This window comes from Panthera onca, chromosome D1 (genome assembly GCF_046562875.1).
Source record: "Panthera onca isolate mPanOnc1 chromosome D1, mPanOnc1 haplotype 2, whole genome shotgun sequence".
NCBI classification, from domain to species: Eukaryota; Metazoa; Chordata; class Mammalia; order Carnivora; family Felidae; genus Panthera; species Panthera onca.
Window position 1 is genome coordinate 33550662 of NC_138348.1, and position 26193 is coordinate 33576854.

At 39.3% G+C, this 26193-nt stretch overlaps 1 protein-coding gene across 1 annotated transcript; it reads right to left on the bottom strand.

Moving 5' to 3' along the window:
* Positions 1-21678: 21678 nt before the first annotated feature.
* On the bottom strand, positions 21679-24300 carry FIBIN (fin bud initiation factor homolog). Its single transcript, XM_060606239.3, has one exon. The coding sequence runs from the start codon at positions 23755-23757 to the stop codon at positions 23122-23124; it is 636 nt and encodes a 211-aa protein (XP_060462222.1). The 5' UTR covers positions 23758-24300; the 3' UTR covers positions 21679-23121.
* Between the last annotated feature and the right edge of the window lie 1893 nt (positions 24301-26193).

Sequence of the window (26193 nt, forward strand, 5' to 3'; positions counted from 1 at the left end):
AGTAGGACATGTACATGCTTGGCTGGAGAATATCTGCTACTATCTCCTAGTAACTTAAACTGTAGAAATGTTTAAATTTGTTTGAAAAACCCTCTCTTTTTACAACTCTTAATTTTGAAGAAACTGCAATTAATATTGATTATTCTTTCTTTAAAAATATTGATTATTCTTGAATGTATTAGACTCTAATTGACTATCTGGCCAAAAGTAAATAAGTAAATAAATAAAAGGAAAATTCTATGCTTTGTGAAGCAATTCCCAGGAAAGGTGGTCTTGGATGACAATCAACATATACTGACTTTCAGTGTTATGATTGTTTCCGTTTTTAATTATATTCCTGTGTTCATTCCAATGCATGCACACACACAGCCTCAGTCAATGTAGTTTATTCCCTGAGTTACTAAGTCAGGGATGGCTAGCTCTTTGTATAGTGCAAGTTGCTTCATGGGCATCCATGGATTCAAGAATAATGAAGAAGCACTTCACACAGCTTTGCTTGGGGTATGTTTTTCACACTCTAGTAAACTCACTACTTTAGTCCAGGAAGCACATGTGCCCTAGCATCACAGAACTTGTTGCTCATGACCTGCCATTATCATGTGATAATTCAAAGTCATTTTTGCTCTATGGCATTATTTTCACAAGCAACAACCTATATTACGTTGGGCAGACCATGAGGTTTGGAGCCTATAGTGGAAGTTACAAGCTGTCCACTCAATTTCCCTCTTCCTACATTTACCAGACTCCCTACAGTTAAGTGTGCTTATGTGGCATTTTCTCAAATGCAACTTGAGTAGGAATAAGGAATATCACTCTAAACCTGGCCTATATAACCCCCTAGTGTGTTCTTTCATTTTCTCTCATACATACAATAGTAAGGATCTAGAAAGTTATGGAGCCACAGGAGGAAGGAATTTAGGCCAAATGATGACTCAGTGATGTGACTCAAATGATGTGCCTGGGACCCTTATGTGAATGAGAAGTAAATAACTACTGTGGTAAGCCACCGATAGTTTGGGGGTTAGTGTCACCGCAGCTTAATCAAACTAACACATAATCAATAGAGTTACATCCAAATCTGATATTTAACTTTTATTAGATACATAGGGTTGGGCTATTCACTTATCCTCTCTGAGCCTGTTATTTTGTGTAAAATGTGGATATAAAAGTAGCTACACCACAAATTATTATTAGGATTTTAGATAAGGTATATTAACCACCTAAGTTAAAGCTATATAAAGCCATTTTTCCTTTTGTTTTGCCTCCAGGAGCACAGGTTTGGATTAATCATAGTCTTTAGCCACAAAGTACTCTCATCACTGGCTCACGAATGGTTGTCCTTATTTGGCTGTTTGCTTCTTTGTTTATACTTATTTGTTTTTTAAAAATACAACTACTTAAACATTCACCACTCAATATAAGAACTAGAATTTTGCTTGAAAGTCCCCTTTGGCTACTCCATTAGGGGTAGGTCACAGTTATCTAGCATGGCCAGATGTCAGATGATAGAAGATTGTTCTTTGGTTGTAGGGCTTTTAATCTGTACAGTTAAGTCTACTCCAGCTCCTCTCCCAATGTGATTAGAGTCCAAAGTAAAATAGCAAAGTGACATAACAGAACCTTTAGCTTAGTAGATGGTACCATCAACCTCTCTCTCACAGTGATCAGGTCAAATTCCCTATCTACCACTTGCAAGCGCATAATGATGTGAGTGAATGGCAGAATTTGCCACATGACATGAGTGTTCATGTTTGCAGAATCACCGTCCATCATGGGGCATAATCAGTGTGCTGGGGTCAAACCCTTGAGGTTAACCAGTAGTGGTGTCACCTTAGGTACTTGACCGATGCTGGTTTCCATGGTGCTTTGTAGGAAGCCAGCTCCATTTCTGGGAGATCAGCTTGCAGTGGATTGGTCTTTAAAAGTTAATCTTTACCTCTCAATCCTATTCATCTAAATCTTTCCCAATATTTGGTAATTGTCAAACATTAACATTTTTATTTTTATTATTTTGCCAGTCAACAGGGTCTAAAGTGGCATTTTATATTGTAATTTGTATTTTCCCAATATCTGGTGAAATTAAATCTCTCTTTGCACATATATTGATTGGTAATATGTTTCCTTTAACTCCAAGTACTTGCTTATGAATTTGGTCATTTGTTATTGTGTTATTTGTGCTTTCCTTATGATTTCCAAATGTTCTTTATGTATCGTTATTAATCTTTTATTGGTTATACATGTTAAAAATATCTTCTTCCAGTTTATTATACAAATTTTCATTTTCTTTAATGTGTCTTCTCATTAGTAAGTGGTCTTGATTTTAATGTAAATTCATCCATTTGTTTTCCCCTATATTGGCGCATTTTGTGTCTTAAGAAACCCTTCTCTACTTTAAGGTCAGAAGGAAATTCACCTATATTCCCTACTAAAATGTTCCGTTTTTTGACATTTAGATCTTTAATCCATCTGGAATTATTTTTGTGGGGCTGGCAGAAATCTAATTTTATTTTTTCCTATATGGATAACCAATTTGTAGTGGCTTTTCTATTACATCATTGGTAATCTCTGGAATTTGAGTTTGACATTCTAGGGTTAAACTCATGCATGGACAGAATGGACCACCACATCCTTTCTTCCCTGAGACAGACAAAGTCCCCATTATTACCCTACCGAGATGGGGAAGGTTCTCTCCTCACCAATTCTTTTTTTTTTTTCTTTAGAAAACCTGATTTAACTTTCTTTCTTACATTTTTCTTGGTGGCAGAATTATTTGATTTGCTTTGTTCTAAGCCATTTCTCTTAAGGAAGTTCTTTCAGGGTGATTTCCGTGGACCTGGCCATATATTATTGTCCCCCCAAACCTCCCTTCCTGTCATTAAGTGTTATATGTCTTAAGTGTCACGTCTCCTTCAGTGCAGGTTTCATCATTGACATTCAAGGGTCACTTTGAAGAAAGTATAGGCTTTAGTGTTCCACACAGTTGGGAAAGAACATACTGGGTTTTGAGTGAAAGGCTGCTGAGCTGGTTTTGTGTGCATGGCATACATGTACCCAATAGAAGGGGCAGTGTTTACTGGGTTCTGTGGCCTTATTGATGAAATCCAGATCTCTGTGGTTAGCAAGAACTCGTGGTTTTCAATGACAGTTCTCTTCAGGGAGAGAGGTTCATTCTCAGGAAGGAGTAAAAATACTACTTGACAAAGTTAACATATAGTCTTGTTTTGGTAAACTTTCGAGCCACATAAATACTGGCTTTTTTTTTTCCATCAAAGTCGATTCTTATTATTTTTAAACTGTGTCTTACTGAGTAAGTTTCTTAAGAGGAAGAGTTTCCCAGGATCACAACTGCAATCTCTCATTTTTATTTAACAGACTTTTGCACAATTGGCAAGTAGAATTGATATAATCCTCGATAAGGGAGTTACTATAGAAACCCAGTAACATAGAGAGAAAACATTTTATTTTCTGTGCTTCAGAAGGGAAAAACCAATCCACGTTATTATCCGCAATTCCTATTCGGCATACATTCCTTCATCTGATTCTGCAAACCAATGTTGCTGTTGAGTCAGAGTCTGTGGTTAAACCGAAGGCTCAAGCTAACAGTGCGGTCCCTTACAGTCACTTCACAATGACACACTGCCGACAAACAGAGGCAGTTACTTTGGAACAACATTACTTGTAGATCCGTACCAGAACTCCTAGTAATAGAGCAACACATAATTTGTCCACGAAGTGTTTAACTAAAGAGTTGCTGAAATCTCATTTGTCAAGGTTCCGGAATGTGATCTTGTGAGCACAATTTTCTGAATGGTGGTGAAATATTCTAGTTTCATAGTTGCTATGGGTTTGAGAAAAGCCTGTTCAATTCATGTCAATTCAATTCAATCCAACTATAGTGGCTGAATCCCTAATACACAATAGGTCGATTGTACTGACTTTATTGAGCACCTATAAGTAGACGGCACTGTGCCAGGGAGGTAATGAGAGGCCATTTTGCTGCTTTCATAAGGAGACTAAGAACTTATTGACAGCAAGCAATAAAAATCCCTTTGACTACCTTAAGCAAATGGATTTAGTAGAATTTCAGGAGATCATAGCATCAGAATTATTTTGTCTGTCATTTATAATGCCCATATGAACAAATCACCATATAAAAAAAATTTATATAGCTACAAATGACTTAAATGTACACTTGTCATTGTGCACTTGTCCTTTTCTCCATATATTCATTTTTGTAATATGTATGACAAAATAAACATCAATAGTTTATAATGAGCACCTGGGTAGCTCAGTAGGTTAAGTGTCCAACTGTTCACTTCAGCCCAAATCATGGTTCTCATGGTTCATGAGATCAAGCCCCACATTGGAGTCCATACTGACAGCACAGATCCTGCTTGGGATTCTCTCTTTCCTTTCATCTCTTTGCTCCTCTCCCATGTACACACCCTTTCTCTGTCTCTCTTACTCTCTCAAAATAAATAAATAAACTTAAAAATTTTGTAAAAACAATTTTGAGTGTATGCATCCTTGTTTATACCTTTTGGAATCCAGATAAAAAATTTGAGAAAACATGGGTAATGGTGTATCAATGTTATTACCCTTGAAATAACTTGAGTAATATTACTGAAGATCTAATGAGCATGGGACATGTTGTAGAAAATTAGTCTTTTGTGGTTTTCTTCTGTGAAAAATCTCTTGATTTGTACCATACATTAAGCATTTATATTTGGTTTGTCTCAGAGCTAGTGAGATCGCTAGATAGGAGTACTTGAATAAAGTGTTGAAATATTCAGCAAGCTGGAATCTACAGTTTTGATAAATCCCATAGTTGGCAATGGAGTTGTATTAGAGATCACTGATTTCTAGTGCAAAAGGATTACCTAGCCAAGGCTTCAAATTCAAGATATTTATCAAAAGTGTCCTCAAATGCAATAAAAGTGTTAGCGCATTTTTTAAAAAGGTTGTAAAAAGATAAGGCTTAAGAATGATAGAAACCAATGTATAACCAAATAATATAATATGATATAACCTAATGTAATATACATTGTAATAGATATAATAGATAATATAGTATATAAATTGTGAACTATAATATATGAAGTATAATGTGTAATATACTTTGCATTTATTGTGTATGTGTGTGTATATATATATTGACATATATATACACATATAGATTAACATATATATATATATATATATATATATATATATATATATATATCAATCTACATACATCAATCCAGAGGCCCAAAATGCGGTAAGCTTGGACCATTTGACAAATATCTATATTATTCTGTATGCTGGTGATATTGCAGTGACTGTCACTCTGTTCTCCCCTATCATAGGAATGGCTGCCCCTGAAAACCCAAAATCTTCTGATTGACTGAGATTTGATCATAATCTTATATTGGCTGAACCAGAGTCTGGTCCACAGTTGGAGGTAGGTATTTTCAAGCCAGGAATTACCTTTCCACCAACTTTAAATACAATGGGGAGAAGGTAATTTCCCTCAAAGAAATTGGCTGACCACTGAGAGGAGAGATTATGTTGGGAACTGCCTACTGCAGACAAGATGAACATTGTCAATGTTGCATAGAGAAGAAGGAAGATGAGGACCAATAAGGGACCACTGAATTCAGAGATGAATTAAAAGACCATTATTCTTGGTGAAAGATGAGGGTAACCATGAAGGACTCTCTAAGAACACACAGGAAGTGAAATAGGATGGCCACAGGGAGTTAAACCATAAAACAGACACTAAGTTTGATGGATAAAAGATGGGCAGAGTTATGTTAAGAGAGACAGATTCCTGGCCAGGCCAGTAAGACAGGATTGAAACCTGACTGAAGGCATTACCTTATCAAAGGAAAGAATGTGTCATTCAGAGGGGATGTTGGCTAACAAAGGAGAAGCAGAGAGACACAAGCCAGAGAAGCTAGCTAGTGCCCAGATTAGATGATATAAACATCCACTTTTCACAGGCAGATACCTCCTTATCCTGGAAGCAGACACACTGGAGTCATTAAACATTCCAATCACCAGAGTTGACTATAAGACATCCAGTTCTTTGCCTACCAAGGTACCTTCTGATAAATTGGCTTTCATGTGGCTTTTCTACTGGGAAAGAACACGCAACAGAAAAAATTGTTCTATTTCTCTTTCTAAACACATATCCTGGGTTATACATTCACATCAGCAGGAGTCATCATCCCAAACATAATTAACTCTGAGAAACTGATAAAACCAAGTTTATGAGTAACTTTTGAGAAATGAGTTTCAGTGAAGAGACGGTTGGCTAAAGCCAGACTTCAGGGGGTTAAAGCATGAAAATGTCTTAATAATAACACTCGTGTATACTTTTGTAGTGTCTTAAAGTTTGCAGAACACTTTCACTTATGTTATCTCATTTCACTATTTTGTGAGGGAAGCAAGAATTTCAAAACCCACTTGAGAGTAGGGATGTTGGCATTTAGAGATTATATGATTTTCACATGAGAAGTGTGGAGAAAGACCTATATCTTCAACCATGTAGTGTTTTCCCTTTGCTCTATATTTCCTATAATTTCTTAAGCATTGTGGTGATCACTGTGGGATTGTAAAAGGTGGGTGAGACACCATTCAGTTTGCTCAAAGAGCAAACAGTGGGATAAAGCTACGTGCTTACATATTTTATTTTGTGTTTAAGCTTTAAGAGGGAACAAATCAGTTATTTGCTAACCCAATATAAGCACCAGAGTTATGATGGAGAATAGGCACAGATGATCTTGGCTCTCAACAACGCTTCAAATATAGAAGGTATTGGGTGTCTACTTCCTCTTTGCTTTGAGGTCGAGGGGCTTAGAACACCATATTATTGAATGTGTTTGACTATACATAGTCCCAGGGACATTGTATGAATTATTTCACAAAATTCTCTTGACCACTTTATAAGAGAACTTTGCTAAATCAGAATCTTTTCAGGAGGCTGTCAGCTCACTTATCATTTTCTTTGCAGATGTCTCTTTCCCTGGACAAACTATAAACTCCATGAGGGCAACTGCTAGCTGTCTTGCATGGAACCTAGCATGGAAGGTGTTCCGTAATATTTCTTGAATTGAATGGAAAGAACCTGTCTTTTAGAGATAAATAGTTCAAGTTCCCAATTTCTAGAGATTGCAAGTGGTGAATCAAGATTCAAACAAAAATCCAAATGAGCCCAGAGTCTGTGTTTACTTGTTGAACTGAATCTTGTCTCTCAATAGATTGAGTTATAGTATCTTTCTGTTCAAACTCAACTCAGAGTTCTATAACCATGAATTTCCCTTCCATTTATGCTAACAATTTATTCTTCTGCTAAAACAGACAAAACTAAGCTTTGAACAAAGATCAAAGGAATGATTTAAAGAAAAATTTAAAAACAGATAGAAACCCAAGATGCATGTATATTTTCATAGACAGTACATATATATGCATGTATGTATATATGCTTACATGTATATTATTTACATGTATATGTAAATATATATGCATAGATGTGTATGTATATGTTTATGTATACACATATATATATTTATATATGTATTGTATGTATGCGTGTATGTGTCTAAAACCAACATTTAAAAATACATAAAAGTATAAGGAAGAAAATTGAATTATTTAATTTTGCCACCCCTCCCATATATATTTTACACACACATTGACATCAGCTCCATTATTTTCTGTTTTCATTTTTATTCTTTTCTCTTTTTGATCTTCATTTTCTTATCTTCATTGTTTGACTTTATTTTTCTTTTAATTTTTTAACATTTATTTATTTTTGAGACAGAGAGAGACAGAGCATGAACGGGGGAGGGTCAGAGAGAGGGAGACACAGAATCCGAAACAGGCTTCAGGCTCTGAGCTGTCAGCACAGAGCCCCACGCGGGGATTGAACTCATGGACTGCGAGATCATGACCTGAGCCGAAGTCGGCCGCTTAACTGACTGAGCCACCCAGGTGACCCCATTGTTTGGCTTTAAAGGAAGGGTCTTGGCTGCTTACCAGCCCTGAGACAATGTGTCTATAGCATTCTGGCTTTGGACCTCTTTGGAGGTCCTCTTTGGACCCAACTTTGGACCTCTTCTGCTTTTCTCTTTCTAGCAGGGAAATATTTTCTAAGAAGGAGGAAAAGGGTATTTCCGTGTTCCTCTCTTGCTAACTTCCTCTTTTAAGAATTCTTTCTTTTTCTATGTAAAAAAATTCTCAGATGGACTCTGTGCTTAGGAAACATAAAATGCTTTCTTAAAATTTGTCCTCACATTTAGGAAGAAGCATTTCTTCAAATTGAGAAAGAATTTTCCCTTTAACTCCGATTCCTAGCAGAGGAATAGGGCAGATTCCACATCTTCTTTTTCTGAGCAATTTTTGTAAAATGAATTTCTGATAATTCAGGGGATTTCTTAATTAATTAGTAGTTGGATCCTTAGAAGGTTGCTCTAAAAATAGCTTTGAAAAATATTCTAAAATCTGCCACCACAGAAAGTTTAGTGATAATGTTACTTATATGAAAATAATTAATTGAACAGTAACTAGAAAGAAAATAATCCCCCACTCTCCTGCTGGACATAACGTGAAGATTTTTTCAAAACAAGCCTTATCTTCTCTGACTTCCCTCCCAGTTCTAATCCCCTCATTAAAAACTGTTACGGGCAACATATGGAGCACCTGGGTGGCTCAGTCAGTTAAGTGTCTGACTCTTGGTTTTTGTTCGGGTCATGATCTCATGGTTTGTGAGTTCAAGCCCCACATCAGGTTCTGCACTGACAGAGTGAAGCCTGCTTGGGATTCTCTCTGCCTCTCTCTCTACCCCTCCCCCCACGAGCTCTTTCTGTCTCTCTTTCTCTCAAAAATAAATAAATAAACTAAAAAAAGTTACAAAAAAACTGTTACAGCAATGTCTACTTCTCAGCTCATTTGTCATAGCTGCAACTATTCATCTATTCACTTAATCTACAAGTATTTATTGAGCATTCTGCTCTGCGTCAGGCATTGTTCTAAGCACAAAGTTCACAGCAGGAAGCAGTATAGCGAGGTCCCTGTTCTCTCACGGTTTTTTTCCTGTTGGGGGAGGCAACAGAAAAGTAAAGAAAATAATTTTAGGTAGTGATTAGAGTTTTAAAGAAAATAAAAAAAGCAGGATAATGTGAAAGAAAGAGAATGTGGTAGATGTTTACCTTAGATAGGATGTATTTTAGTTATCGCTTTATAACAAATGATCTCCATACTTTGTAGTTTAAAAAAATGGCAATTTAAATTTTTCACAGTTCTGTGGGTTGACTGGGTTCAGCTGGGTAGATTTCCTGTTTCACATTTGAGATGTGGTTGCTCATGTGGCCACATTCAGCTGGGAGACCCTTTGGTCCTGCCATGATCAATGTGGCCTCTCACCTTCCTGGGTCTCTCTCTGGGATCCTTCATTTAGTAGTCTAGCCCAGTGTTCCTCACACTATGGTGGATAACTTCTAAGAAACAAGGGTGGAAGCCAAGCCAACAGGACTTTTAAAGTTTGAGCCCAGACTTGCCACAGTGTCACTTTCAACATAGTCTATTGGTTAAAGCAAGCAAGATTCCAGGGGAATCCAGGGGCATCCAGATACCAGGGGATAGAAGTAAATGCCACTTTCAGATGAGTGAAGCAATAAAGAAATGGGACTATTTCTTTTTTTTTTAATTTTTTTTAATGTTTGTTTTTGACACAGAGAGAGAGACAGAGCATGAGCGGGAGAGGGGCAGAGAGAGAAGGAGACACAGAATCTGAAACAGGCTCCAGGCTCTGAGCTACACAGAGCCCAATGTGGGGCTTGAACTTACAGACCACGAGATCATGACCTGAGCCAAATTTGGATGCTCAACCAACTGAGCCACCCAGGCGCCCCAAGAAATGGGACTATTTCTAATTCATCAGGAGGTAAATGATTATTTGATTACTAACTTGTTTTATTAGTCTTTCAGCTCTGAGAACCTATTGTTGCTCACTGTTGCTACACAGGTGTCTAGAACTGCTACCAAAAATGAATGACAAAGTCAATAAATACTAGGGAAAGATGAGAAAAGCAAACATTTGGTTCATGTTACCTCCTACCCATCTTGTAATCATGAAAGGTGTTACATTACAAATCATAGAATTTTTTTCCTTGAACTGTAATAAGACCCTGATATCCACTTGACACAGTGATCCCAGTAATTTTTACCAGTCAAGTTGTTATGCATCATATCAGAATTGACAGGAGCCTCAGAGAAGGCTTTAGGGAGGTAGAATTAGCTGGGCTTGGAAAGATATATAAGGTTTGAAAAAGTAGAAAAAAGAGACCAAGGCCTATATGTTCCTTTAGATGGATTAGAACAAGGTGTCCTTTCTTGGCAGATGAATAAAAAAGAAACAAAAGCCAAATAACAAAAAGACAATCTCTTCCTTCTGGCTGGATGCATCCCCTTGGGTTTGTGAGCAGACAGAAAGTTATGTGTGAAGAAAAACGAGCCCCTTTCTTCAGACAGATATATTCCTGGTCCAGGGACTGTGGCTTCACTTAATGCATTTATGGGTTTCACCAACTTCTCATGGTATAAGGCAATTGTGAGAGGGTATTTGGGTAGGAGCAGTCTCAGGGAGACATAAGTGAAGGTTATGCTTGAGTTCTTCATTTTCAACTCCAGAGCTCCTCTTTCTTATAAGCAATGGTCTTTCAGGTTGAAGATTCATACCTACAGTTCTTTATTTTAGGACCAGTTGATTCTACCCTGCTATCAGCTGGGTTTATAATGATGACTAGCAAGTATCCAACAATGATTATCTTTCCTCCATGTCAAAACCACCCAGTGAAGAATGAAAGCTCCAATCAACCAGATGTTTTGTCTACACAATGCCAAACTATTAGTTAGACTAAATCAACACCTCTCATCCCCTTTAATTGTCTTGCCAACATGTAGGGGAAGCCCTAATGAAGGGAAAGACCAGAAATCCAGTCTTTTTGTCTATGGAGGCCAAGGAAATAAAATTAGCCTGTTGCTAGATGCTTTCACTTTTCAGTCAGATGTTGGGGCTTTATAACCATGATATTATATGAAATATATGAATTTGCATCAAGATGCCTAGAACACTCTAGTGTCTCTATGTGCTAATATATTAGACAAACTTTTATGATACACATCTTGCTAAAATTCTATTTTCTTTATGCCTTGAATCCTATAATAAATTCATTACCTTTGGGAGGATTTTAGTATGATATTCAAGATCCTAGTCTAACTACTACCAATCCCTGGTCCCAATACATCGTTATGTTTTACATGTTATAAAACAAGGGTTTCTCAACCATGATCTATTGACATTGTGGGCCAGATAACACTTTGTCATAGTAGTTGTCCTATGCACCATTGGATGCTTATCAGCCGCCTTGGCTTCTTCAAAGACTGATTGCTATATGTCATTTTACACTTCATAAAATGGTGTAGCACCCATGCCAGACCATATACCAAGCTGAATTCTCTCATTTGGTCTTCTTCAAAATCCTAGGCAGTTTCAATCATTTACCACACACAGCCCTGATAACAAAAGGAAGAGCCATGATCAGTGCATGTCAGGCTGTGTCTGTGAGTCTCTCCTTAATGCTGTGTTAAAGTTTATAATGGTTTAGGAGATATTATCCATGAGATAGTTTGATTTGGTTGCATCTTCCTGTTATTGAAAGATGGAGCACCTGGGAGAAAAAGCCAATTGAATTCCCATCTTCCCTGTGTATTTCCATTCCAGGGCTTTCATTTGCTTTTAATGACTTTCTCAGGCCTTCCTCTTGAGAGTGAGACCTTCCAGGGCTGAGCTCAACCCAAACATGAAACTTTTGGGAAAGAGTTAGGAAAGTCTGTTCATCTGTTTTTGTAGAAGAGGGAAAAAAAGATATAAAGTACCTTTTCTCCCATTCCCAAAATAACTTAGTGTTTGGGCTTTCAAATTAGCATGTGGTCAGACCTTTATGAGAAAGTCCAGAATTAGTTTAAAAAGGCTTGAATTTAAGATTCCCCTTCTCTCCACTTACTGAGCAGAGTCATGAGCATGAACACACTGCTCATCAGATATTGATGAACTTGTGGAGGAATAGCCTGTACAGAGTGGTCCACAGTGGCTTCTTTGGGTTCTCCTTTGGGTCTTTCTCCTTCATTTTTCCTTTGGTTCTCTACTCCACAGGATCTTCTCCAAGTTTGTTATTCATTCTATAAAACTCCCTTATTAACACACAACCGGGGGTTCATTCATTTGTCCATTTAAATGTATTTTGAATTCCTAAGGAGTGCTAGACACGGTGCATGGAGTTTTATGTATATTATTTCATTTATTCACCCCAACTGTACTTTGAGGTTGGTATCATCATCACCAATTTCCATAAAAGAAACCCAGGGTGTGGGGAGAATAAGTAAACTGCCCTTGGACATTAATTCTGCAAGTACAGAAGAGGTTCAACCCAGAGGTTTATCTGTTGGCAAGCACATGCTTTTAGCCACTGCAAATCATTATTTCTTGTAAAGCTAGGAGATGTTGGTTATTGTTTAAATTACAAAAAGAAAGTTTGGAGGAACTTGGAATATTGATCTTGTCCAAAGGAGCCAGATCTTTGATTAACTTGAGATGGAAAGGAATAAATGGGGCTGTGGGTTCCTGAATGATGGAAGACACATGGGGAGAGATGTCAGATCAAAATACAGAACTTCCTAAGAGCTGAAACTCTCCAACCGATGAATGCAGTCCTACAGAGAGAAGGGAGTGCCCCATAATTTGAGAAGTGCAAGCGTGGGCTCTATAATCACTTGGAAAGGCTGTAATATTATAGGGAAGATTCAAGCAGCTGATGACCTGGTGAGTATTGAGCTTGGCCCTCTGGGCTGTGATTCTATGACATCTTGGCCTTAATACCATGAATTTATATGACCCAGAATAGGTTTCTTCACCTGTTTAGACTTCAGATTCTCCATTGGTGAAGGTTATTTCTAGCTCTGATGTTCTCAGCTCTCAGGGCCAAAACTATATGTAAGAATATAGTTACAAGTACAGTTTATTACTATTTTAACCTGACAGAGGTTAACATAATATTGAAATCTTGGGTTTCACTCTCAGGTTGGCTGGCTCAATCCTGGAAACTTGAGCCTGGGGTCAAGGTTCTCTCTTGCTAATTTTCTCTCATTTCTTTCTCAGTTAAATCCAAAGTTTGTTTTATTTAGCTCCTTGGTCACTGAGGAAAAACTTTCTCCAACTGTTCCTGAACTCCTGACTTAAAGACCTCCTGGTACTTCCAGAATTAGGTTTCCCTTAGAGAAACCTAATAGATAGAACAGCTCAGAAGAGACTGGTAGTCAGAGAAGGGACTTTGGCAAGGCTGGAGATCTGGGAAGAGACAACAAAAAGAGTTGGCTTAGGCATCAGGTGACATTCTAGAGAGGTAGCTGAGCAGTTTACAAGCAATACTTGTGAATGGTTGTTGCAAAGATTACCTGTGTTAAATATATGTGACACTTTCAGAATAGTGTGCTGGACACGTGGTAAGGAGTGTAAAAATATTGTCTATTGTTTCATTGCCAGTACCATTATTATTGCAATTATCACCCTCTGAATCTAGTTCAGTGATTGCACATACTATGTACCCAATAAATATTTGTTGAATGAATACAAAATGAATGAACAGTCCCTTGGAAAAATAGTTTTTTAATAATGGTTGAAAATCAAAGTGATGGCTACATGTTTGGTAATGGTAAGGTTTTTACAGAGGAAATGGGAAAGCCCTGTAAACTCTGACATCCTGTTAATATTACGTCGTTATTGTGAACTGTCAGTCCAGATTTTTCACTGTGATTGTTTTCATGGTGAAACTCTCGGAAATTATAGGGTCTATGGAAAATGTGATTGTGGGATACGTATTTATCATTAGTCTGGCCTTTGCCAATTTCTAAGCCTGAATGAGTTTTTGTTTGAGCCAAACAGTTAAAAATCATTATACTTCTGAAGTTTTCCAAGTGACCAAAATGCCTCTAATTAGGAAAGCAATATTGCTTATTCACTCCCTATATGTATTGCTCATTATATGCATGTATCACTGGGCCAACACGTCTGCTTTCATATTGAAGAGGATGTAGATTCAAGTCTTTGCTGGGCATGAGTTGCAGGGGTCACCGTGCCCTATCCTGAGTCCTTGTTCAGCTGAGCCAAGGCCCCTTCCCCTGCAGCCTGGGTAGAGGTTGCAAGGGAAGGAGCAGGCAAGTTAGAGAATTACTGAGCTGCCTTCTTACTTTATAAAGTCTTCAAAACTACAGATGTTCCCCAGCTACTCCCACTGAAGCCCACTTAAATATGTGGGCGAAACTAAGGCTTGGATCATTCCAGTCTACCAGCACCGGCAAGCCCATGACCTGGAGACTCTAGAGGCCTACCAGGCAGTTGGGGACAGCAAATCACACAGACAGAGTCTGGGGTTACGTAAAGAGACTCATGTTTTCACCCTACCGCTTTCCATATCAAGGTCACTGCAAATGGGATCTCGCCTTCACTCTTGTAGGCCCAACAACTGAATTTTTCCAAGGTACCCAGAGCCAAATATGCAATTGGTGCTCAATAAATATTAAGAATTAATATTCCAGGGCACCTAGGTGGCTAGTCGGTTAAGTGTCTGACTTCAGCTCAGGTCATGATCTCACGGTTAGTGGGGTTCAAGCTCCGCATCAGGCTCTGCACTGACAGCGCAAAGCCTGGAGTCTGCTTCGGATTCTGTCTCTCTCTCTCTCTCTGCCCTTCCCCCACTTGCACTCTGTGTCTCTCTGTCTCATGAAAATAAATAAATGTTTTAAAAAATTTTTAAAAAGAAGAATTAATATTCCTACTGTTTCTCACCTGTAGCCCTGTTGCCAAGTTGTGAGAGTTCTTTCACTCTAGCTACCTGTATCCTGAAATTCCCATTTCATGCATCTCACCCTCATGCTGGAGGCAAAGAGCAAAGGCACTGTTAACATTTGGAAAGAAAGGATAAGTAAGATTTCTAAGTTATTTCCTGCTTCAGAATTCATTCTCTTGGCCCAAATAGCAAGGAATGTTTGCGGTGTAAACACGTGTACAGTAGCATCTCTTACATGAATGGGAGAAAATGCCTTTTGGCTTTGGAGGTTCCTGCCTAGAATTGGAAGGAAGGTCCATACTGGTTTGTGGAACATACATAGAAAGTCTAAGTCTTATTTGAAATACATTTTTTTAAAATTTCAACCTTTTCAAAAGGTTGCCCCTTCTGAAAAGACAGTCTTCAATGAGCTACACATGGTCAGACAGTGTGGGATTAGTGGCACTTTTGCTGAAGATTATAGTAACTCCTTTCCATACATGGGCTTATCAAATCTTCACAAAATCCATGCAAACTATGTGTCATAATCCCCACCGTACAGTGGGGAGAACTGAGTTACACAATTTGCTTAGATTCTGCAGTTAATGAATTGCAGAGGCATTACGGGAAACAGTTTTCTGCCTCTATTTCCCACATTCCTAACAGCAAGAAGAGGGAGAGAGAGAGAGAGAGAGAGAGAGCAAAGGAGGAAACAGGAAAGAAGGAGCTTGGCTAAGGCAAGGGGGAGGGGGAAACCTAGGCAGAAGAAAACTGACACTTTAGGGGTAGGCAAAAATATCATTCAGAGCAAAGCAAACCCACTAGGTTTTCTGCTCTTTATAATTTAATTTGTAGTAGAATCATGTGGAAAATGTTAGTGGTTGACTTAGTGGGACTGCCAGCAAAGCATACATTTTGAAAGTTGAGTGGAGCGCCCACATTTGCTTGGTCTTGGAATGAGCACTGGGCAAAGATCAAAGCAAGACAAGACGTTCAGGAAACACGTTTCTTTAACTGCCTGCAGGAGGAAACTTTTCACAACTGGAAAATGTTCGCCATTACTGCCAATCTTGGAGCATGGAGGCTTTACCTCATTAATCATAACTGTCAGGTTCCTCTCTGTAAACAGCAAACTGTTGACACACAAAATATCTTCTGTGTGTGTGTGTGTGTGTGTGTGTGTGTGTGTGTGTGTGTGACGAATAGCAAAAAAAGGAAATGGTGCAATGTATAAGCCTTCTGAGAAAATGCTTCCTAGAGTCAAAACAAGATGCTCTGTGCCTTTACCAAATACATGGCAATGTGAAATTCTGAAGTTATCAGAAAGCCTCAAGAGAAAAGTTTTACATTTAGATATAGTGTATCTACTTAAAGCTCCTGTGAAGAAAAATTCAGAGATGCAATGATGATGCTTGAGATCATTAATAAAGGGAAGATAGATATCTAAGCTTTAGTGCAATCACAGTTGTTTTTGTGTACTAGTCTATTATGTGAGGCATTCCTGTGGTTGAGCGTAAATCTCCACCTTTGCTGGTGTGTAATTCCAGCCCATCAAGTAGGTTAGACAGGGCTTGGACTGGCGGGCCAGAGATGGGGCTTTGAGTCACAGGGGTCAGCTGGGGTCCATATATTTCCTGATGTAGCCAGGGGAGCAGCTGAATTCCATTCCTACATATCCAACCACCTTGGTGGGGGCAGGGAAGATCAAGAATCTGAGAGAGTCAGTGCTGTCAAATCCAAAGTTTGAGGAAGAGAAGAAATGGAGCCAAAGAGTTATAGAATTGAGAAGATTGAGAAGGATGACATTCTTCTTGGACAAAAGCAACAATGGGACATGCAGAAGATTGAGGCCAGTTCCTGCCACCTTCACCACTACCACATTTGATCAAACCTCCATCATCTCTTGTCAGCATGACCTCATAGCCACCTAACCAAGTGGCCCTCCTGCTTCCATTCTTGCTTCCCTACAGACAATCTTTCCCAGAGTGTCTTTTTTGGGTAAATCAGATCATATCACTCCTCTCTTTAGACCTTCAGTGAGTTGCAATTCAAATGGAAATTGGATCATTGAAATTTGGGTAAAATCCAAATATTATTCATTAACACTCATTTATATTAGTTACATATGCATATATATGCTATCCAAATATATCATCTCCTTAGATCTCCTGTGCATTAAAATCATAACAATATCCAAATTTCTTATGATGGCCATCTGATTTCTATATTACCTTGCTAATTTCTCCTAATTTCAAATTCTTTAATCCTTTCTTTGATTTACTCTGCTATAGCCCCATTGCCCCCCCCCCCCCCTTCTTAAACATATAAAACTGTCTCTGCTTGAAGGACTTTGTACTTACTGTTCTTTTACCAGGAACGTTCTTTCCTGTAACATGTACATTCTTGGCCTTCTACTCAAGATTTAAGGCTCTGTTCAAATATCTCTTACTTCCTCAGAGAGATCTTCCTTAAGTATCTTAACTAAAATAGTACATATCACTGCCTGACATTCTATTATATATATATTTAGTTTATTCCTTATAACTTACCCCCCCTAAAGGAGTCCTAATGACTCATTCAATTTGCATATTTCAATATCAGATCAAGGAAAGCATGGATTTTGTCTGATTGCTGTATCCTGAACAGTGCCTGATACTCAGTAGGCATTCAATGAATGTATTTTGTTCCAATTTTGGCATACATGCTGCTGAAGAAAGCACTCAGTGAATGTATTTTGAATGAATGAACAGATGAGTGAAAGGCATACCTGTAAGGTAAGTGGTGGCTGGACAAGAATTCCTCATATCTGGCTTCATTCCTGACTAAATAACTTTTCTAGCTGTGAACATTGAGCTCCCATTACCAAATGGTGACCATCACCAAATGGTGAACACCATGAACTGTCCTGGCCAGTTCAGCACCTATAAATATGCATTATCAAATATGATAGTACATGGGAAAGTTCTTGGAAAATAGAATATTTAGCAAGAAGCCAGTTGTCCTTAGGCAAAAAATCACAGAGCAACACATGCACGCATAAGAAGATACCTCACCCAACTTAAAATCAAGCAAAGAAATAAATTCTTTGAGAAAAATTGGGTTTGTATATTTTTAACTAAGGAAATCATATAAGGAAAATGTTCATTTTACAGGCCATTTAGAATAGGAAGGGAGTTAAGAAATTATGTGTCTAGTGTCCTGCCTTCAGAAAGTAGAAGCAACATTCGTGGTTATTATATCTGTAGAGGAGACAGACCGTCTGTATTGGAACCTTGACCCCATTCTTGTCTGGCTGTGAGACCTTGAGTAAGTCACTTAACCTTTTTGTGTCTCAGTCTCCTATCCAAAGAAAATAGAACATCTGCCTGAAACATAGCACTGGGAGGATTGTATAAGATAATGTACTGAAAACATTTTGTTTAATATTTAATAAATATTAAATATTTATCATTTAATGATATCAGCTGTTTAATAAATATTGGCTATTATCTTCATTTTACAAACAACAGGATGGAATTTCAGAACATTTAAGGGATATGCTTAAAGTTGCACAGCTAATACATGGTGGGGCAAGATCTAGAATCCAGAATGTCTCCTTCCTGAAGCACACTGGGGAGATTTAAGCATTTTTAAAAGGTCTATGCTACTGAGCATATTTAATAGCTAACAAAGACATTTACTACAAAATAATGTATTACTAGAATATCACTTTCACCTAAAGAAAAATGTTGTTAAAGAAAATGAAGATATGTTTTTTAAAATACTGAAAGAATAAGTACACCAAAATGCAAATAGTGCATGTATGCTGGGGGGAGTTTGAGAATATGAATGATTTGGCCTTCTTTGTGTTTTGCTGTTTGCATGTTATTAGAATATAATAGCTATGACTTGTATAGTTGGAAAAATGTTACTTAAAAACAGAATAACAATAATGACAGCAACAATGAAACCCCTGTATCTCTTGAATGTGTAATCATACCAAATCCTTATTTTATTTATACTGCTTTCCATTTCCCAGACAATTAATTCTAGTTTGGACTCTTGCTAAGCTCCCATAGAAGCTGGTACATATACCAATCTTATATGCTGCCATGTTCTGATTCTTTATTTAGGTGTCCTTTTCCTCATGTGCCAAATTCCATTTTCTATCCTGAGTACCTCATCTAGTGGCCCTTTCAAAATGTTGGATGAATGACATATCCATCAGGATCCTTACTCTGGAGATAGTATTCCTAAAGACAACCCCAATGCCAAAATCTTGAAGATGATTCGCATAATCTCATTCTTGATATTAGTGAGTTATCATTATGCATTTGCATATTCTAACTAAGACTTAGGTCTCCAGTTGTTTTTCCTTTTATATGAAAACACTGATTAGCCACAGGTAGCATTTATTATCTCATAAGCGATTCTTGCTCCTTATCAAGAAGATTTTAATAATCATCCTCTGAAAAATGTACGAAGGAAATTTGAGCATATTACCCTTTCAGGTGATTTCATATTGTTAGTGGTTTTCATGAGCATTTTTATTACCTGCTAAAATAGTTTACAGTCTAAGTTTCGAGGCTGCTCTCAGAAAGCTTTGAGCCTATTTCCCTAGCAGAGTTATAAACAAGTTTAAAAGGCAACGGAAAGTATGTTAAGTATGGGACAGCCTCCCACAACACACCTCCACCAGCGGGCTTCCACCAGCTTCTGTGAGTGTGGCTTTGGTTGCTGCAGAGGCTCTCATGGCCTGGTGTCCTTTATCAACAGACTCTGGATAGATACCTACGGAATGTTTCAAAGTAGGTATGCGGAAATTTTCACATGGTCTGATTGGGAGAGCGGTGAGGAGTGGCATTTAACAATGCATCGCACAGAGACAGTATCAGTAAGGAATTCTGTAAACATGGGAGCCACTCAGCTTCTGACCAACGACAGTCAGACATCTGAGCTGCTAGAGGATGTAGGTTGACTGGCCTATAAGGACAACATTTGCAGTGGATACCTGGTGGCCCCAGTGAACCCCTACCCTCCACCCACACTCTTATTTGATCTATGTTCCGCTAGATAATCATCAGTTTGAAAAGTGAGAATATAAGTGGAGAATATAAGACATCACCCAGTTCTCACCTGGAGAACATAACCTAGGCTTTCTGGGCCTCCTTTAGAAAACCAAAGATAATAATAATACCAGTAATAATAGTAAGTAACATTTATTGAGGATTCACTCTGTGTCCAGTACTGTTTGAAGCACTGGCATAGGTTAATTCTTTTTCTCCTAACACTTTCCTTACAGAGTTTGTTGCTAGAATTAAGAGAAGTAACTCAGGCCCTGACTGATAATATTGAGTTCTCAGAAAAAGTTAGCTGTTTTTTTGTTGTTGTTTTTGTTATAAGTAACTACAAATTATAACAATAACAAGAAATTCCTCCTACTCCAAATAAAACTCCACAAGGCTTTTAAGAAGTTTTAGTTAGATTAAGTCCCAAGGCTTTGTAATATCCCAGAATTACCTACAACCTCACTCAGTACCTGACACGTATGAAATGGTTGACATTTATAAAAATAATGAGTATCTTAAGTTGTACGGGTGTTTTGTAAGGTTTCTCATGGAAGAAAGCATGTAGTTTTCTTTAGATTCTCAAAGTATTATTTCATGGTCTAAGAAATAAAGGAGCACTATTTAAAAGATTGTGTCACCTCGAGATTAAGGAGGTCCTATAAGCATAACAAGGAAGTAGGGAGGAAAGGTCTAAGTGGGGCTGGCTCCCCACTGTAAGAGGATTTGGAAAAGCCTTGTGATGCTAGCCTCTGGGTTGGTAACAAGGACAGATCACTCCCCCCGACCTGGAAATTCTCATTTGCCCTCTAGGGTCATTTACATAAGACTCTGTGGGATTACTGGCTGTACATCTAGCCTTGAATGGATGATTCAATGTCAGATAATTTCGTTCTGGTTTTGCAGGAATCATAGAATGTTCACACTGGAAAGAAGCTCATACATAATCTGTTTCAGGGTTTTCAAATTTGTAGCACATGTGCCACCGCTCTCTGTGCCCATGGAAGGCATTTCTAACTGGGGACAGCACTCTTTACATCTGGGCCTTTTAAATCATTAGCACAGTACTGTACGCAGCCTTTAGGGACTGATTGAAATCAGCATGCACAGGAGACCAGTTTTCCAGCCATATCACCTGCTTACTGTTCTCCTATCCCAGACGGGAAAATCGAAGAGATGACATTTAATGTGTCTATGGATTAGTCTTGGATACTTGGAAGTGAGTGATGGGGATGTTTTGAGATATTAAGTGTGGTGACAACAAACTACAATCATTTAAGTGCCAAAAGTCATCTCCTGTTTTTTCCCCTCATCTTTCATAGAATAAAGAAGAAAACCCTTTTAAACAATCATTTACCCTCTCCCCACACACCACTACAGAGGCAGCTAAAAGCAGACCCCTGAGTGATGAAAAGAAATTACAAATGATTCTTTCAAGTATTATTCCATGTGTTTTCCTTTTTTATTTTAAATAATGAGGTAGCGATGCAAAGGTTCAGGTCTCAGACCACTCCCTCTCATCGCTCAGCATCCTTGAAAAGAGCAATGTGGAAAGTTCTGTACTTAAATCTAAGAGACCTGGAGCTGTTACAACAAGCTGATGATCAGTCGCTTTCTGGGCCTCAGTTTCCTCTAGAGTAATAGGAGGATGTATTGGAAACATCATTGCAATAGGAAACTGGATTCTTTGTGCATGAGAGAGAAAAAAAAAATGTTCACTGTTGAACAGTAGATTATGCACATATTTATTTTTCTGTGTGTGTGTGTGTGTGTGTGTGTGTGTGTGTGTGTGTGTGAAAGGAAAGCATATTTAAGATGAGAGTGAGGGGCTGGGGAAAGACATGAAATAAAGTGCATTTCCACCTTTTAAAGTCATTGATCAATGACATAGACCTGGCTTCATAATTATTAAACATCATTACAATTCCTAGAACTTAGAATGGAATCCTCCCTCTGCATTCTGAGAGCATAAAACTTATGAGACTTGTCATCAACTTTTCCAGTTGGTGCTGCAGAAAAAACTGGAAAAATTGGAGTTTTTAGGCAGACCAGCAGAGATCAACTTCTGGCAAGACCCAGATTGTTTTCTTTTGAACATGGGTAAGGGTGGCCAGGGCAGGGAGGATTGTCAACTACATAGCCATCCCTCTCCCTTCTTTATCACATACTTTGAGTAAACTGGCTTAAATCCCACCCTTCTCTTTCCTCTTGCACTGACTCCTCTTTGCAATACAAAAGTTATGGATATCAATTAGAAAATAAGCCAGCATTATACGAGAACATATTTATTGGCTGAATAATAAAACTTAGTTCAGGAGTTATTAGAATTAGAATCCCCCCCTACTTGAAGTACAAGTTTCCAGTAAGCAAACAGAAGAAAACCCCCAAACCAGAACGAATACATTGGTAAGCTACAACATAGGCATTTGGGGGTGTGTTCAAACAATCGACTTTTTTTTTTAATGGACTGTAGCTCTGAGGACACAGGCATGCAGTGAGAGACACAGCAAGTCAGCTTAGCAACATGAGTGTGTATCCCCCACAAAGCTTGCACTTCCTCAATGTGGCCACTTCAGCTTACACACACTCACAGAGGCACCTCAAACGTCTCCCTGCAAAGGACTATTTGCATATAGCTTCCAGCCAATACTCTTACAAAACCCCCCACAAAAACCCAAAAAACTAAAAACAAAACCTTGAAGACCACGGTTAATAAATTAAGAGAGAAAAAGAGGAGAAACAGGCATCCGCTGGCAGGCAGGCCGCACAGCACCTCAGACAACTGACAGCTTTCAAAGCCCAAGAGGGAAGGCTGAAGGTGAAAAGGAACCATGTGCTCTGCTCTCTGGGTATTTTCTCCAGGATGGGGAAGGTTAATCACTCCCTCCTGCATAAACCGTGTCCTTCTAGACGTGGCGGAAACAGGTGTCTGTGCAGAGTTAGAAAGTCCTCTAAGAAAGGCGGGAGGCATGGCTTTAAATCGGTCTTTCCAAGTAACAAGTCAATAGCAATCCCATAAATAATGTACAAAAACAAAACAGCTCGGCCCTCGCTTATTTCTTTTTAAAGATCACTTCAGATGATTCTCCAAGTGCAAATCCAGATATAAAAAATAATAAGTATAAGGGAGACGTTAGCCCCGGCTTCTGTCCCCACCCTCCACAACGGGGCTGATTTGATGCCCTCTCCCAGGCAGCGCACCCTCACACCTACACTTTAAGATAATCATTTTTCAGCCGACCCAGCCGGGTCCCATGGCTCCGGATGGTGAGGGCCAGCAGCTCGTATTTGTCCCTGAGCCCCACAGAGATGTCGAGTGTTTCCTTTAGCAGGGACCTGGTGTGGACCAGCATCCCCAAGAAGTCCTCGTTGAGCCTGCTCTCTTGCCGGCTGTCCTGTTCCTGGCCCTGCTTAAACTTGCTTTCCAGCTCAGTGAGGGACTTGTCCGAGTTGGAGTAGGCGTCCCCGATCTGGTGGGACTCCCGCCGCAGGTACTTGCCATAGCTCTCTTCCCCGTCCAGGTCGTAGGAGATGCTCTTGCTGATGCCCTCTAGGACACGACCAGCATCCTCCACCTGGCGGCCCAGCACGGTGAACTCCTCCCGAAGGCTGAGGCTCAGCAGACTGCTGGCCTGGCTCCCCTCCCCCTGGGAGCAGCGCCGGTGGTCACTCACCCTGAAGAGCAGCTGGCACTTCTCGGGGTCATCATTTTCTTCATAGTCCCCGTCGGGCACGAAATAGTGGTGCAGGGTCCCATTGGACATCTCCGGATAGAGAGGGCCATCGAAGTAGCCCTGACACAGGTGGCAGAAGAAACCCATCCAGAGGAACTTCAGCAGCACCATCCTGGATAGGCAGGATGACAGGGGACCCCTGGAGAAGACTGTTCGCCCAGGCACGATGGAGGGGAGGGGGTCCCCTTGGCAGTCAGTGCCTCCCTAAGACGGCGACAGCCTCGGTCCCCGCCGGCTTGCTGCACCCTGGCCCCGCCTCCCCAGCAGGCTTCATGTGGCTGTCACCAGCGCCTGGGTAGCGCAGGAGGCGCCCCGGCTCTGCGCTCCTGCGCTCTAGGCTGGAACTCAGCCGGGTCAATCCAGCGGGATCGAGGGCAGGAGAGGGAAGCCCTCCTCCAGGGCGCTGGCAGGCCGCGGGCTCTGCTGCCCCACTCTCTCTCCGAGTTCCCCCTTGCTCCTGAAAGATGGAGCCTGTGGCTGGAGAGAAAGACTCTGGCCTTCTGATACTATTTCAACCTCTGCACTGGGTGGGAATGCGGAGCTTTTCCTTTGGCTAATGATATCCTGAGGATCTCTCTGCTCTCAAATTACAGCTGGTTTCGTCACTTGGAAGCCAGGGAACAAGTTTGGAAAGAAACCTCTCGCCAGGTCTCTTGTATTAAAGGTACAGGATCTTTTTTTTTTTTTTTTTTTTTTTTTTTTTTTTTTTTTTTTAAGACTGGAAGGGAAACCTTGCAAAATAGAATTTAACTTGAAGGAGAAAACGGGAACAGGGTGAATAGAATTCCCACCACAGAAAGATCGGTTTGCTATTAACATATGGGGGGGGGGGGGAGGGTGATTACCCTGCAGGAATACTGCTTCACATTTTAAATAAGTACCAGTTAGATTGGATTTGTTAAGTATGCTTATCATTATCATTTTCAAAGTTTGTGACTTTGAAGGCAAATTTGCCTTGTAAGACATGGCAGTTTTGTTTGGAAATGGTTAGTTAAGTAAAATTTTTAATAGCAATACTTGGGAAACAATAGCAATATAGAATACTGATTATTGCAGTAATCAGCTGCTAGTCTGTACAGGAACAAAAGCTGAAAATGGAATTTTGCCGGTTTAATAAGTAAGTGAATCACTGAGAGGATGGTTTAATCTTATGAAAAACCATCCATGCTAAGCTTCTGCATTGCATCTTTAGCCTAACACTACTATTGTCTCTTTTGAGATACTTACAAGTTTTTGAAGAATGTAGGGCTGGCACTCTTATCTCCATTTTCCAGATGGAGAAACCTAGGGGCACAATGGGAAACAAATTGTTTACAGTTACAAAGTTAGATTGTAGCAGAACCAGCACCCATTAAGTCACAGGGTCTTTTCATTTAATTTAGAAAAAAAAAAAAGTATTTTTTTTCACAAGGCCATTTTATGATCTCTGAGTTAATTAGAAAATTGCCATCCATCAGGCTAACTCATTTGTTCAAGAAAATTTATTGAGCATTTACTATATGCTAGAGTCTAGTTTATTTTATTTTTAATTTTTTTTTTATCTATCTATTTAATGTTTATTTATTTTGAGAGAGAGTGAGAGAGCGTGAGTAGGAGAGGAGCAGAGAAAGAGGGGGAGGGAGTGCAGAGCCCAACACAAGGCCCAGGAAACATGAGATCATGACCTGAGTGGAAATCAAGGGTCAGACAATCAGGAGTTGGCCGCTCAACTCACTGAGCCCCCAGACACCCCTAGAGTCTATTTTAGATAGTGCTAACAGAGCTGTGAGAAAAAAAGGAGACAAATACTTGCCCTTGTGGAGCTTACATTCTAGGAAATTGAGAGAAGTTAAATAATATAAATAAATAAGATATGTTGTACGTTGGCAGTGATAAGGTTGGAGAAAAGAAAGGGAAAGGATGGGAAAGTGGAGGCAAAATTCCTATTTTCATAGTTCTTTCCTTTCTGCCTTGAAATATAGTTGAAATACTCCTGTGATCTGCCTGTGTTAGTACTTATCTTCCTCTCCAAGTCATAAGGGACTGGTGTCATTCAGAGCTACAGTGCCATACAATTCTCAGACTGTCATACTTGTTGCCATCACTTTCTGACATAAACAGTCCAGACTCTTGGAGAGACGATGAAAAGTCTGGTTAAGTAACTGGATATTTTGTCAAAGTGGTGCCACATGCGTAGATTTTTTGAGACATGTTGAGTGCACATTTTACTTCCTATCCAGATATTTCGCATCGTGAAAACATAGACAAAGGAGTTTTCTTAGCAATTATGCTAACTAAGAAGTCTATGACTTATTTTCACTGCATTCCAGGAGAAAGCTACGACCTTCTCCATTTGAGAGACTGGACTGTTGGACTCGACAGCCATATTACTTATTCCTTTTTTTTTTTTTTTTTTGCTGGGACATTCACAAATGACAACAGATGGATTCAAATTGGCCACTTGGCCAAAGAAGGGAAGAGGAATTTACTTGGGTTCTCTCCACTTCTTGCACAATCCCTCCCTGACTTACTAACCAATTCAATTAAGCAAATCTAAATTAAGCACTT

Bases quoted from the DNA above. Each gene is read 5' to 3' on its own strand.
- FIBIN (XM_060606239.3), bottom strand. From the start codon at position 23,757: ATGGTGCTGCTGAAGTTCCTCTGGATGGGTTTCTTCTGCCACCTGTGT.